This window comes from Peromyscus eremicus, chromosome 17 (genome assembly GCF_949786415.1).
Source record: "Peromyscus eremicus chromosome 17, PerEre_H2_v1, whole genome shotgun sequence".
Lineage (NCBI taxonomy): Eukaryota > Metazoa > Chordata > Mammalia > Rodentia > Cricetidae > Peromyscus > Peromyscus eremicus.
Window position 1 is genome coordinate 30,099,288 of NC_081433.1, and position 13,948 is coordinate 30,113,235.

A 13,948-nucleotide genomic window follows, 5' to 3' on the forward strand; every position below is an offset into this window, starting at 1 on the left:
CTACATCCTGATCCACATAAAGAGACAGGGTAGGGAGGGAGAGAGGCAGGTAGGGAGGGAGTTAGGGAGGGAGGAGAGGAGAGGAGAGGAGAGGAGAGGAGAGGAGAGGAAGAGAGAGAGAGGAAGAGAGAGAGAGAACTGGTCCTAGAAAGGTCTTTGAAATCTTAAAGCCCACCCCCAGTAACAATTTCTTCCAACCTCCTAAGCATTCAAATATATGAACCTATTCAGGCCATTCTTATTCAAACCACTATATTTTGTGTATATATTCAAACCACTGGCAATAGCCACACAATCAACCTGCAGATGGGTTATGCAACAACGATCTCATATCAGATCACATACACAGTCAAATGCATAGCTTTGGGCAATTAGGTAATAGCCTTACTCAGCTTTAACTTAACTTATTTCTTTTTGGAGCTTAGCTTTCTGAAAATTTTCTGGTTCCAAGTACTGCCAGAATTATGAATTATTTATGCTCAACTGTTAAGTTTGTCTAAAAGTTTTCTTTAACAAAGAGTGATCAATCCAGGCATGGTGAGTATATGTGTATGTCCTGAGCACCTCCTATGTTGAGGCAAAAGGATTATGATTCAAGATTAGCCTTGGTTATAACCATGGCTATAGAGTGAGACCCTGTCCAAAAAACAAAATAAAAGAACATGAACTAATTAGTATGAACAGAATGCTCACTGAATTTTGGAAAATCAAAAGGCTGAGAGATATAAAAGAGACATTTATGAACTCCTGTAGCTGGAAAAGGTGATGGGTTGAGAGATGGCTCAGTAGTTAAGAGCACTGGCTGCTCTTCCAGTGGTCCATTGTTCAATTTCTAGCACTTACATGACTTACAACCATCTGTAACTCCAGTTCCAGGTGCTTTGATGCCCGCTGAAAGGTATTCATACCCCAATATCAGGTTTCTGTGCCAAGGCAGTAAGCCATATTAAAGTGAATTAAAAAGACCAGGTTTATTGGGCAAGGCACTCCCAGGTGATCTTTCCAGCCCCCAGAGGTGAGGCAGGGGAAGGGAACAGGAGAAATCAAATGAGGGGGCTTAAATACCCTGTAGGCATGTGGGCAGCTAGCAGCTTCCGGGAGGAGCCTGGACTTTTGGTGGTCTTTCTGAAAAGGCATGGTTTGGAATAAAATAAACATAAATAAAACAATTAAAGAGTTGATGTTACATATGCATGGTTACAGGGTTGAACTGACAGAGTTCAGATTTCTGCTTCACCCTTTTGTAGCTGTACCACATAACTATTGAGTGTTAATTTATCTCCCCAAAAAATGTTTACTAGAACTTTCCTGATAGCCACACTATGCAGTACCAGCAGTATTTATGACTTCTCAATGGGAATTGACCTTGCCATATCACAGCACAGTGGCTGCAGCTCACATGGGATGTTGTGATCACTATGTGAAAATCACTAAATTAAAACTGCTGTTAGATGGCACATGAGGACATTATTTAAATCTCATGTGATTGTCTTACTGGCTAAGTCACTGTAGTCCCATGACTTTTTGTTAGGTCTAGTAATTGCCTGTTGTTTCTCATATCTACAATGTTGTCTGATACCTCCCAAATACAAATATTTGTTGGCCAGAAAAAGTGAGTTATTTTAACGTTAATAATATTGCATTATAATTGGTTTCTTGATAATTCTTTATATATAATTATGTTCATTTAAAAGTACTTTTAATGATGTCTCTAGGTTTCATCAGGTTATCAAAGATGTTTATTGTACAAGTGAAAAAAACCTTGAGGTAGAGGAAAACAATGGATGTACATGCGCATTAATTATGCTCTATGCATTTTTGCTCGGAAAGCCTCTAGAACAATGTTGACACTCCATGAATAGTGAATGAATGGCTTTTAGCCACGTTGGGTGCTAAGGCCCTTGATGGAGGGTGGAAGAAACCGAGGCAAAGCTGTAGAGCACTTTCTATGCATCCAGGAGACTAAGCTGTATGTTAAGTGTGGTAGGGGGCTGAAGAGGAACAGGGGGGTCCCCAACTTCTCAATGGGAATGGAGCTTTCTGGCGGCTAGAGAACCAAGAAGCCAGTGGGATGGCCTCATGATGCAGGTGGAAGTTTGGACGAAAAGGCTCACTGCACACTCCTGAGCCCCAGTGTGTGTGTGTGGAGGCCTCAGACTCTGCACAGAGGTGAATGCAAGGGGCTCTCGTCCCCCTGGCTGGCTTGCACACAGGAAGACCCTGATAGCGAGCGCAGGTCCGACGCGCGCGCACGGGAGCCGCCTTCTCGCCACGCCCACTTCCTGCTCCATCCCCGCGCCATTCCCGGTCCCCTCTCCCGGTGAACCGGATGCGCTGTCAGTCTCCTCCTCCGCGTCCTTAGCCTCCACCCAGCTCCCTGGAGAAGCCGCTGCCACCCCGAGGCCTTGGCCAAGAGGCTACTGGCGACTGGCCCGGCCCGGCGGGCGCGGGCACGGTAGGAGCTGGGCGCGCACGGCTACCGCGCGTGGAGGAGGCACAGCCCTGCGGCCATGGGTGCCAGGGCCGCTCCTTCACGCAGGAGACAGGCGGGCCGCCGGTTGCGCTACCTGCCTACTGGCAGCTTTCCCTTCCTCCTCTTGCTGCTGCTGCTCTGCATCCAGCTCGGGGGCGGACAGAAGAAAAAGGAGGTAGATTGCATCCCGCGGGCGGTCGCCTGAGGGCCGGGGCGGGCTGGAGCTGGCCGCGTTGCTAGGAAGCCCCGTCGCGTTGCTAGGCAGCGGGGATGTGGGCGCTGGCGCCCGGGGGCGGGAGCCACGTGGGCGGGAGCGGGTTGGGCGTGTCCCTGGGGCGCCCCAGGCTGTGGATGCTGAGGGTGACCCTATTCCTACATCCAGGAAGTGGGGGCTGAAGTCGGACTCAAAGCCCATGCCTCCGAGGCCATGCATGGCTGCACTGAGCCTCAGGTGTAGGCCGGGCTTTTGGCAGTTCCTTGACATGCTGGGTGTGAAAATACCCATTGGAAGTACTTGTAAGCACAGAGGAACGTTTACCTCTTATTCAGTTCTCTTGTTTATGTTAGGACGTCATATTGGATGTGTTATTCTGCATTCCTAATTATACCTTTGTGGAACTAAATGCTTATTTCTGTGTTCAGCTCTGTGTGTAATCGAGAGAACAATCGAATTTTTTTTTTTTTTTCAATTTTTTACTCTATACTTACTTCTGAAGTTTGGGTCTCCTGATTTCATTTTCATCCCACCATTATTTTGAGGGTGAGGTTTGATGCATCTAAATGCGTTGTAGAGTTATTTGTGAACTCAGTTTTGCAGGATTAATGTGGAAATCTGGTCTAGTCGCTTCACAAAAACAATTGATTGTGGAATTGTGACTAGAGTTTCTAATTGTAGATCAGTTTGATAAGAGTGCTTTTTATATATGGAGGAAGGTAGTTTTTACTGTTGAAATCACACAAGTATACATGGGGCTCATAATATGACTCTGATTCAATTTATTACCAGAATTCCCTTAGTAAGGTAGAGAGTGAATAAAACTATAATTTCACAGGTAAACAGTAAGTCCTTCTCATCATTAATTAAAAAAAAATTTTTTTTAAATGTTATGTGTGTGTTTTGTCTGCATGCATGTCTGTGCACCACTTGGGGTCCTGGTGTCCCAGGAGACTTCTGACATCTGATCCCCTAGAACTGGAGTCGCAGCTGGTGGGTATTGGCAATCGAACCCAGGTCTTCAGGAAGAACAACTGGTGCTCTTTAACAGTACCCTCTCTTTACCTTTGCTTGAAACAACCTGGGTACCAAGAACTGCCCTCCCCTTTGAAATTTTCTTTGCATGAAAAGTTGGGCATACCGAGTTCTTGGTGTTTTGGTAAGAGTTTGGAGAAGCACCACAGCTAAATTTGCACTTCCAACACAAATGAGGTCTTCTAGCACTTTCTCTCTTGTGGCATATTTTCAAGATTTTTAAGTTCAGTCCATGAGTAAGGTCAGAGGTTTGCAGCAGGCATTTTTCTGGGGTGGGTGGGTGGGTGGGATTGTATACAAAGCAGAGGGTAATAGAAATGGATGAGGAACTTCGTGGCATTTGTGATGTTTTTGCTCTTAAGAATGTGACCAGGACCACTGTAAGTTGTACGGGGACACAGTAGGAAGTTTACAGGCTCATAGGTCCTTAGCATCTCCAATCTTGAGGCCATTTCAATATGTAAAATGTTGGGAAACTTACTATAATTAAATAATTAAGCTTACAGTGCATATTTGCTTCCCTTAAAAATCCTTAAAATACTCAGAGGACCTGTTTTGGAAAAGGAAGAGATTAGGAGGCGCTGAGATGGCTCAGCAGGTGGAGGCCTGTGCCATCAAGCCTGATGACTTGAATGAATTCCATTCTGGAACTCTCATGGAGGAGAACACCGACTCCTGTAAACGGTCCTCTGACCTTCACACATGGTCTTTGGCACATGTACATGCACAGACACACAAATATAAAGATGGGGAAAAAACATGATTCAAGATTGAAAAGGGATGTCTTCCCAAATTACCCTCGTCATAAGAAAGAGAACCAATACTCTACGGTGATATTACAGGGAACGCTAGTGTATGTAAAGAAAATAGAGAGGAGATTAAACTCTTGAAGTGTCTTGAATGATATTTAGTTCACAAACTTTGATCTCTTCTAATTCTGGAAGAAAAACATACTTTGTTGGAAATGATGAGAAATAGTAGTTCAATGTTGTTTCCAGTAGATATCTTTGTTTTTTTCATCTTTCCTAGCCTAAGAACCCAGTTACCAGTATAAGATCCTATAACATTGAATCAGAAAGCATAGCTGTTGGAACATAATTTAAAGTAGATGTTACTGACATGTATGTCAGAGTAGCAGCTTGGCGTGAACATGCTTTCTCTTTTAGGTGGGAAGCCATGTTACAGTCTGAAGTTAAACTGGGAAAATGTGTGGTGTTTGCTTTTAATGTGGATTATGACAGCAACAATTTTTATGGATTTTTGAGTCGCAGACAGATGGTCCAGTTGGAACTGGATCTCTGATTAGACAGCTGGCAAGCACTTAACCTTGAAGTTTAGAGTGCTTATTTTCAAATCCAGACACCAAGAACTTCCACCTTAGGAAAATGAGGCGAAGACTGTATAAAGTGGCCACTACAGTGCCTCACACATACTAGCAAGTGAAAACAATATTAGCTACTACCGTGTGATGCTTATATAAAGGCAAGCATTAATATGATGGGGTTCCAAAATGAGAGTTAAAATTTTTCTTTTTTAAAAATTTTATTTTTAATTTTTAAAATTTTCTTAAACTCTACAAAAATAAATGGTAATAGGCTCTGTAATAAATTAATAGGCTCTGTAATAAATTACTATATTACAAAACACTTGAAATCTAAAGTTCTCAGGTTGTCAGAGTGCCCTGCTTTTCCATCACACACGTTAGTATCGTCCAGAGATTGGTGTATGTTTGTGTACACCTGTGTGTATGCATGTTTGTACACATTTCTTCATAAAATGACATTTACATTCCTTAAAATGAGTTTTGTTATATTTTCTGTTGAAGATTATACCCAAGATAAATCACTGAGTAGCTAGAGGGGATAGAAGATTATTATAGTTATTTCCCTTAATTACATTGAATATAGCCATTATGAATAAACTTTTGAACCCTTGTCATGCTAGGTGATAGGACTTTGTGGGAAAATTTGCAGTTTCTTGTTTTCTTACATCATTAACACTTACCAGTTAATCACCTTCATTTAGAATTGTTTTTAGCCGGGCGGTGGCGGCGCACGCCTTTAGTCCCAGCACTTGGGAGGCAGAGGCAGGCGTATCTCTGTGAGTTCAAGGCCAGCCTGGTCTCCAAAGCGAGTTCCAGGAAAGGCGCAAAGCTACACAGAGAAACCCTGTCTCGAAAAACCAAAAAAAAAAAAAAAAAAAAAAAAAAAAGAAGAATTGTTTTTAATTTTTGATGACTTCTTCTGATTATGTCGAAAGATGCTTTAAAGTGCTTTCCAGTAGACTTAGTGACTTGCCAAACATTGGAAGTGTCTGTTAGAATAATTTATCGCAGCTGCTCACAATGTGACTCATTAATAGGCTGCAATATGTAGGTGATAGCAAACATGCAGTGTGAAAGCCTGCATAGCTCATAGGTATTTTCTGAGAGAGGACCAATTTTTTTCACCTGTCCTAATCAAAACATTTCCATTGTCTTTTATGTATGTCTGTGCCATTAATTGTAAAGAGTATTTACATGGGAATGTATAATAATCTCCAGTTGTTCTAATGGTTCTTCTGTGAGAGACTTTAATGTTTTACTGAATGTTGGTAATTAGTATATTTGAAGCCTAGAACTGAAGTAGAGGAAACAGTTTGTGACTATAGTACAGCTTTCAAAACTATGTAGTAAATAACAGGCTGCTGCCCACACGTGTCAAGATGTCTGATTTAATTTAGCTGTTATCTGATAGCATGTTGAAGGCTGATTAAAAACAACAGGCCTTATCTTGAATAGCCCAAACCGATTATGCGTCCTGCCACCGTTTCAGAGCTGATGGTGAAAGACATGCAGTTCTTGCGTCACAGCACCGAATGATTTCTGTTCTCATCAGCTGCTGTGGTCTGTTTGCTCTATGGATATAGGAACACTGGGTCTGTGAGGGAAAGCTCTTCCAGTGCTTGTCTGACAGTTTTGTGTTTTGTCATTGGTGGTATTTGATAGCAGTGAGCAGCTATGGACCGCAGTGACAGTAACAATCAAACCCATGGTGTTACAGCTCTTGAGTAGGCCCAGAATTCTGAGACCCCACCAGCCTATAAATGTTACAGGTCTTGTGGATGTCTGAGTAGTAGCTTCTTGACAGCTGCTAGTGTTGGCATTTCTGGGCCTACTGTGTTAGGATTTCTCAGGTCCTTGATTGTAGCCAGTGTTAACACATCCTTGGCCTATCATCCCTAAGACTCTTAGGCTCTTAAGCTTGTAAGCTTCCAGGAGCCTTTCTAGTTTCCAGTGTTACACCCAGATCATGACCCCAAAGAGACCACCGAAGACCGTGGATGTCCAGAATGCAACAGCAAGGTTTATTCTATAGATACAAGTCTAGACAGGGAACTCGTTCCTACACCCAATATAGTGAGGCAGGGAGGAGTTGCTCTTTCTTTGTGAGGCTAGTTTTTTAAAGGCAAAAAGCACAAGCCCTTCAGGGCAGTTGGGGGGTTTGGCACGGGTGCAACTCGGATTGGTTTATTTTTATCTCTGTTCTCTTTTAGTTGGGTGAGGGTATGTAACCTTTGAATTTACTGGTTGGGGGTTACAATTATCATTTTGGAGGCAGTCTGGCACAAGTCCCAGGCTTTGTCCTTGAGTTGCCATGGGGGCTGGCTGGCCTAGCACATACTGACTGTGGGGGCTGGCTCAGTGGTCTAGGCTCTGTCCTTGACTCATTCACATAACTCTAAGTTGGTGAGGGGTCCCAGACAGTAAACATCTGGCTGAACTTTGAGCAGAGTATGTGCACAAAGGGAGCTACTGCAAGGACTATGTCTTTTGTTCACTGCCCTCCCAGAGACTGCTTGCTCAGTCTCAGGAAACTGAAGTTGAGGCCTGATCTCTGAGAGAAGACTGAGCAGCCTGTTATGACATCTGCTTGGTCCTTTCACCAGTCCTGTGGCTTTTCTTCCTTACAGTCTTCTCTCCTCTAGCCTCTGCCTTTTGGCCTCCTCTTCCCTTAATTTCCCTATTCTTGTCATAGTTGCTCTCTGGAACTGTTCATCTACCTCTTTCGATGTGGCTCTTGAGTTGTGACCTCCCTTGCTTCTTTGGCTGTCTCTGCTGCTGCTTCACCAGCTACTGTTGCTGCCTTGACTCTTCGTGGGTCTCTAGGAAATATCCCTGTAGCTACAGGGAGCTCTTCAACAGTGCTGCGTCTGCAACTCAGCCTAGTGTCTCTTTTCTGCTACCTGTGGACCCTGAGGGGTCACCCTTATCTGTCCTTCCTGTGGCACATTATTATCCCAGGACTCTAGTACATGTGAGTTTATGACTCACAACAGTAGTATTTTGTAGTCTATTGCATGAACTTGCTTCCCTTTTCAGAAGATTTGAGTCAGGGTGTCACCATTTGTACTGGTTGCTTCACCTTCATTTGACAGAGGATAACATGGGGAGGATTGTCCAAAGAGGTTGCTCACTCCTGTAGTGAGGTGCAGTGCAGGAAAGGAACCTTGAGGTTAAGGAACCCAAATCTTTTGAAGAAAGCAGTGGGTCTATTTAACCTTTGTTTTAGAGTGAAATATTATCTTCATTAAGCTTGAAAATAACTTCTCCTCGCCTCTCCCCCTCCTTCCAGAGTGCACGCTCCATCATGGCTATACTGTACAAGCATTCTTGAAAAGATAGTCCAAAACCAAGTCAATCTGTATCTCTACTCACAGGTTATGTAGAAAACGGTGGGGGCCCTGGCCAGCACAACTGTTAGCAGGGGAGCTATCTGTGTGAGGTAAGAATGAAACTCAGTTCAGCATGATTTAGCCAGTGCTGGCTCAAACTTGTGGAGTCTGGTACCAAAAGGTTTATTTTTTTACATATTTAAACACAGTAAAACTATGGAAAAAAGTTTCCTGGTGACAATTTTCACAACAAAGCTTAAGGGATCCAGGTATCAGAACTCCCTTGCAAAGTACATCTCTTTAGCAAAGCACCCGTGACCTTTTCCACCAGAATGGGTTCTGTTGACAGAGAAATTGTGCCCAGCATAAAGGTTTAGGGAGGAAGGGTTTGTAATAAGCATAAGAATGGGTTCTATTGACTGAGAAGCAGTGCTCAGGTTTTTTGAGATTCAGATGAGGGCTGGCTCCATAGGCTAGCAGAAGATCACCAGGTTATCAAACAACATCCACTCCAGCCTTCTAGGGAAGAGGTATCAGTTTCTTCTGTTGAAGGAAAAAGCTCCTGTGTGTATCAATTCTGGTTTCTCTAAGTGCTTATCTGCCAGCACCTGGACCTCCTGTCCTTCTACAGAATCCCTTGAAGAAAAGAATTAGAGGTAGAAGCTTTGTCAAAAGGGATCATTGGGGGGGTGTTTTCTTCCACAGCCACATATCTACTTCATGTGCAGTCTCATAGATTGCTTTTAACCTTCTTGTTTCTTTGCTCTTTGTAGCCATGAATGTTCACTGGTCTTGGATTTGAGCTGTTATTCGTTGTGACTGATACTACATTATTTTTGCATGTTCTTATTTCCATAAGAATCCCTTGAAGCACCATGGCAATCCCACTAAGATAGAGAATTTTCCTTTGATTAAGTGTAGGAGTAATAATGCAGTGCCTGTTAGAAAACAGGTTGATGATGAAAAACACATATTTATTGTTGTGTGTGTACATTACCAGTGGGTGAAATTTTTACTGGTATCCAGTTAGTTTTTATTTATATATTTTGGCCAAGATCTGGGGCATCTGGCATTGAGCAAATCTAAAAGCGAGCCTTCCTTTTTTTCTCTGGTCTGGTCTTTCTGGTTTCTTCTTGCTGTCAATAGTTCTATTTGAATGGAAATTAAATGATCTATATTCAAGAACTCGATTTTTATCCAGTTACTTGTATAATGTACCATGGTCATTCTCATCCTGAGTTTTGAGTGTAGTGCCCCTGGGGATTTATACATGGATTTATGAATAGTTTCTTTAAAGTAGCATGCCTTTATACAGATATATAAACACACAGATACTTAGATCAAATAATTAAAGTTTCAAAATGTTATTCAGAAGCTTAAGTTGGCTTTCCTAGTGATTGGTTTCTATCTGTACAGAATCTTCTCTGGAGATGGAGCCAAGCATTGGCAAGTCACTTCTTTTATCTGTAAGAGTTTTGTGACAAAATTTAAAGACGGTACACAATTGGTTATAAACTGAGGAATCTGTTAAAATAATGAACAAATACCATAGTATACTGTGCTGAATGTAACAAATTGGGAGTTGAGAACAGTCTTAAATTATGCTAGGAAATGATTGATAGTAGCAGCAGAGCAGAGAACCTCTATTGTGCCCTCACTTAGAGTATGCAGTGAGTGAGTGCTCCTGCCCTCTAGAACTCACGGTTTCAATCCTGACCCGAATGTGATAGTTACAGAGATGGAGTTGGTGGTCAGTGATTAGGTGCTGACTTTTCAGTCACTCTTCAGAGACTTTCCATGAAAGAGACTGCAGAGAGCTCCTGCTCTCTTTGCCATGCAGTGTTAAGAAGGCAGACCAGTCGGCCAGCTGAAGAGAATCCGCACCAGAACCTGACCACATTGGCACCTGGTGTTGGATTTCCAGATTTCTGTGTCTTGGTTGGTCCCTCCCCACCAACTTGACTAGAGCTATCTGAGAAGAGGAATGTCAATTGAGAAAATACCTCCATCCGGATTGCCTGTAGGCAAATCTGAGGACATTTTCGTGATTAATGATGGATGTTGTTGGAGTGGAGTCCAGCCCCACTGTGGGTGGTGCCACCTCTGGTCTGATTTCTTGGGGTGCATACAGAAAGTTGGCCTAGTAAACCAGAAGGAACAAGCCAGTAAGCTGCAGCTCCTGCCTCCAGGGGGACAGTAAACTGTAAGATTGAAAAAAACAACTTCTCCACAAGTTGCTTTTGGTCCTCATGTTTTATCTCAGCAATAGAAAGCAAACTAAGAACTTCATATGTGATAGCTTGGTATAGCAATCCAACCTACCCAAGACACAGATACATGTATGTATGTATGTATATATATATATATATATATATATATATATATATATATATATACTTTTTTTTTTTTTTTTGGTTTTTCGAGACAGGGTTTCTCTGTGTAGCTTTGCGCCTCTCCTGGAACTCACTTGGTAGCCCAGGCTGGCCTTGAACTCACAGAGATTTGCCTGGCTCTGCCTCCCGAGTGCTGGGATTAAAGGCGTGCACCACCACCACCGGGCTAGATACATGTATATTTTAACAAGATCATATCTAAAAAAAGAATTGAGCCATCTCACTAGCTCAACAATGATCATATGTTCTTCTGGCTCACATTTGAAATAGGCTTATGCAAAATATACACTTAAAACCTCTCTTAAAGAGGAAGCTAGGTCGTAAGCAGCGCTCCTTTGTCTTCTCTGCTTCAGTTCCTGCCTCTAGGCTCCTTCCTTGACTTCCCTTCCTAAGGGACTGTAAACTCTAAGTTTAAATGCCACCTTGCCTCCCCAAGTTGGTTTGGTTAGTGTTTAATCACAGCAACAGAAAAGCAAACTAAGAAATAGGGTAAGCGGAAAACAGAGCAGATACCCAAGGGGTGTAAGCTAGTGAAGAGGGGGAGCGCGCCAGGCAAATGGAAGGAAAAAAGCATTGACAAAGGGCTCAAAATATGACAACGAATAGAATAGCAGATTTGAAGAACTTGAAGTAGTTCATAAGACTAATAAGCACCATATGGAGGAATCATGGCTTGAGATTAGAGTAGAGGCTTGGGGTCAAGTCCCGGAGAACCCATGGGCTATGTAAAAGTATACAGCTTCATTCTAAAAATCAGTAGAAAGACTGGTAGGGTTTTGTATTTTGGAGGTGAAGTTTATGTTTAGAAGTGTTTCTCTGAGTATGATGTGGAGAATAACTTTGATGGGGATGCGAGATTAGAAAAAGTAACAGTAGCCTCTCGAGAGGTATTGCAAAAGTATGAGGTAGTGTTGACTTGAACTTGGTTGTGGCAGTGAAGTAAGGAAATAAAAATAAAGATGGATTGCAGAGCTGTTTAGGAACCAGACAAGACAGCACTTGGTAATTGATTGTGTGGGGTAAGGGAGGAGTCAAGAATGGTGATTCTAGCTTTTGATTAAAGCACAATTATGTTTCCTGAATTAGTAAATGGAAAGGAAGATAATGTGTTCAGTTATAATTTGTGAGATGCTTTTGTGAAAGTCAAAGCTGCATGTTTGGTGACAGTAGAATATATGTGGAACTTGAGTTGATGATAAAATGGATTTAGAAATCATTAGCATAATTGTTAATGAATTCATGGTTGTTGATAATTGAAGACTTAATACCAAATCCTGAAACATGCTAGTATTTTGGTGTTGTACCAATATTATCCACGTGGAAGACCAAAGACTGTACTGCTAGAGAGCTAGAAAGAACCCTGCCTGAGCTTAAATGTCACAAAAGAGAATATTTCAAGGACAAATTTCCAATGAGTGGTGGCTGCTGTATAGTTAAAAAATGTCCTTTGGATTTAGCAAGATCAGTTTTATTGTAGGGATCAGTATGCATCCAGCTAGTGAATAAGTAGGCTGAGAGGAGAAGAGAGCAAGGCAGCAAGCAATTTTGCTCTGAATGGGAGCAGAATTTAGCAGATGGTAGCTGGGAAAGAAGCTGAAAAGAAGAGAACATTGATGGAATCAGGTGACAAAGGGTGGGATGAAGAAATGCCTGTTGAAGAGGCGCATTAGTCTTAGAAAGAAAGAGATGTAGTGGTCAGGGCTGCTTTCAGATAGTCGGCTTTCTTACACGTATGTGGCAGTGCCTCAGTCGATTGGGACCCCTGGACAGTGGAAACTAGCTTCAAAGCAGTAGAAGTATATTTATATTTGTTACGGCCTGGGGGCCTTGGATGTCCACAGTCATGATGACCTCAGATTTGGTGTTTGATTGGAGGAGGGGACTTTTTCACAGATGGTGATTTTTGACTGATCTTCATGGGGTGACATTGTTACAGGAGGCTCGATGGAAGGAAGGGTCCCTGACTTTGTTCCTATTTTCCTTCTTTTCTCCTACTGCTCTCCAGAGAGAGATAGTGGATGCAGATATATGCTTTTCTTTTCTAAATTTATCTATCTATCTATCTATCTATCTATCTATCTATCTATCTATCTATCTATCTATCTAATGTGGTGTTTTTGCCTGTATATACTCTTTGAGGGTGTTGGATCCCCTAGAACTGGAGTTATAGACAGTTGTCAACTTCCACATGGGTGCTGGGAATTGAACCCGGTTCCTCTGAAAGAGCAGCCAGTGCTCTTAACCACTGAGCCATTTCTCCAGCCCCCGAGCTTATGTCTTTTTAGTAACCAGTGTTTGTGCATGGACAATGACTATGTGAACATGTTATGAACAGTTGTAGAGAAAGACCTCTCATGTCATTTTCCTGCTGTGGCTTATCATTTCATTCAATATACTGCATTATATATATTTTTTATCCTAAATTGTCTTAATCATGTGCCAAAGATAATTATCATTATCAGTTTTCTCTTTATAGGCACAAGCTAGATGACATTTCCTTGTCTGCCTAGTACATGAGACCTCCCCTTCACCATTCCCGTCCACTGCTGGTGCAAGGTCTCACCTGTATTGCATTAAAGGCTTCCTCTGAGTTTCAGTGTTAGTGTGCCCGTGAGACTAGGAATGTAGAAGGGACACACACAAGTCCGGTTGAGTTTTGTATTTGTTTCCTAATGCAAAGTGCCACATTTTTATGGCTCCGAACAATGACAAGTTACTGTTTCACAGTCCTAGAGGTGAGATGTGAAAAACTCAGCCTCACTGACCAAATAACTGTCTGTAGAGTTTGTTCTTTGGAGGCACTGGGGAGAATATTCAGTTTCTTACTTAGGTAGCTTATTAAAATAAAACACTATGACAAGTCCCACCTCTTCTGTGTATTTAAGTATGCTCACTTTAGAGTAGTACATTTTCCCTGCTTGTGCATCTCGGGAGATACTGTACATGGAGAACACTCACCTTTGTCTAGTATTTATTAAAAGCCACTGAAAATAAATAAATTAACTTAAAAAAAGCTACTAAGCCTCCAAACTGACTTAATAGCATAGTGTCTTCTCTGGATGACATTGTCAGAACAGGTATTGTTTGAACACTTAGGGGAGGATTTGCCTACAATGTGCTCTTTAGTATGTCTAAACTAAAGCATGGGACTCAATAACTATTTAATGGATATCCCCTTCT

The 13,948-nt window shown here is 42.2% G+C and overlaps 1 protein-coding gene across 3 annotated transcripts in view; it reads left to right on the forward strand.

The window, feature by feature from the left end:
* The first annotated feature begins 2,283 nt into the window (after positions 1-2,283).
* Tusc3 (tumor suppressor candidate 3) overlaps positions 2,284-13,948 on the forward strand; it is a 169,715-nt gene continuing 158,050 nt past the window's right edge. For all 3 annotated transcript variants that reach the window (XR_009374832.1, XM_059244216.1, XM_059244217.1), the window contains exon 1: positions 2,284-2,648. Coding sequence is in view for 2 of the 3 variants with exons in the window: in XM_059244216.1 (XP_059100199.1) it covers positions 2,511-2,648 (138 nt within the window). In the remaining variant the exon portion in view is untranslated. The remainder of the gene's footprint in view (positions 2,649-13,948) is intronic.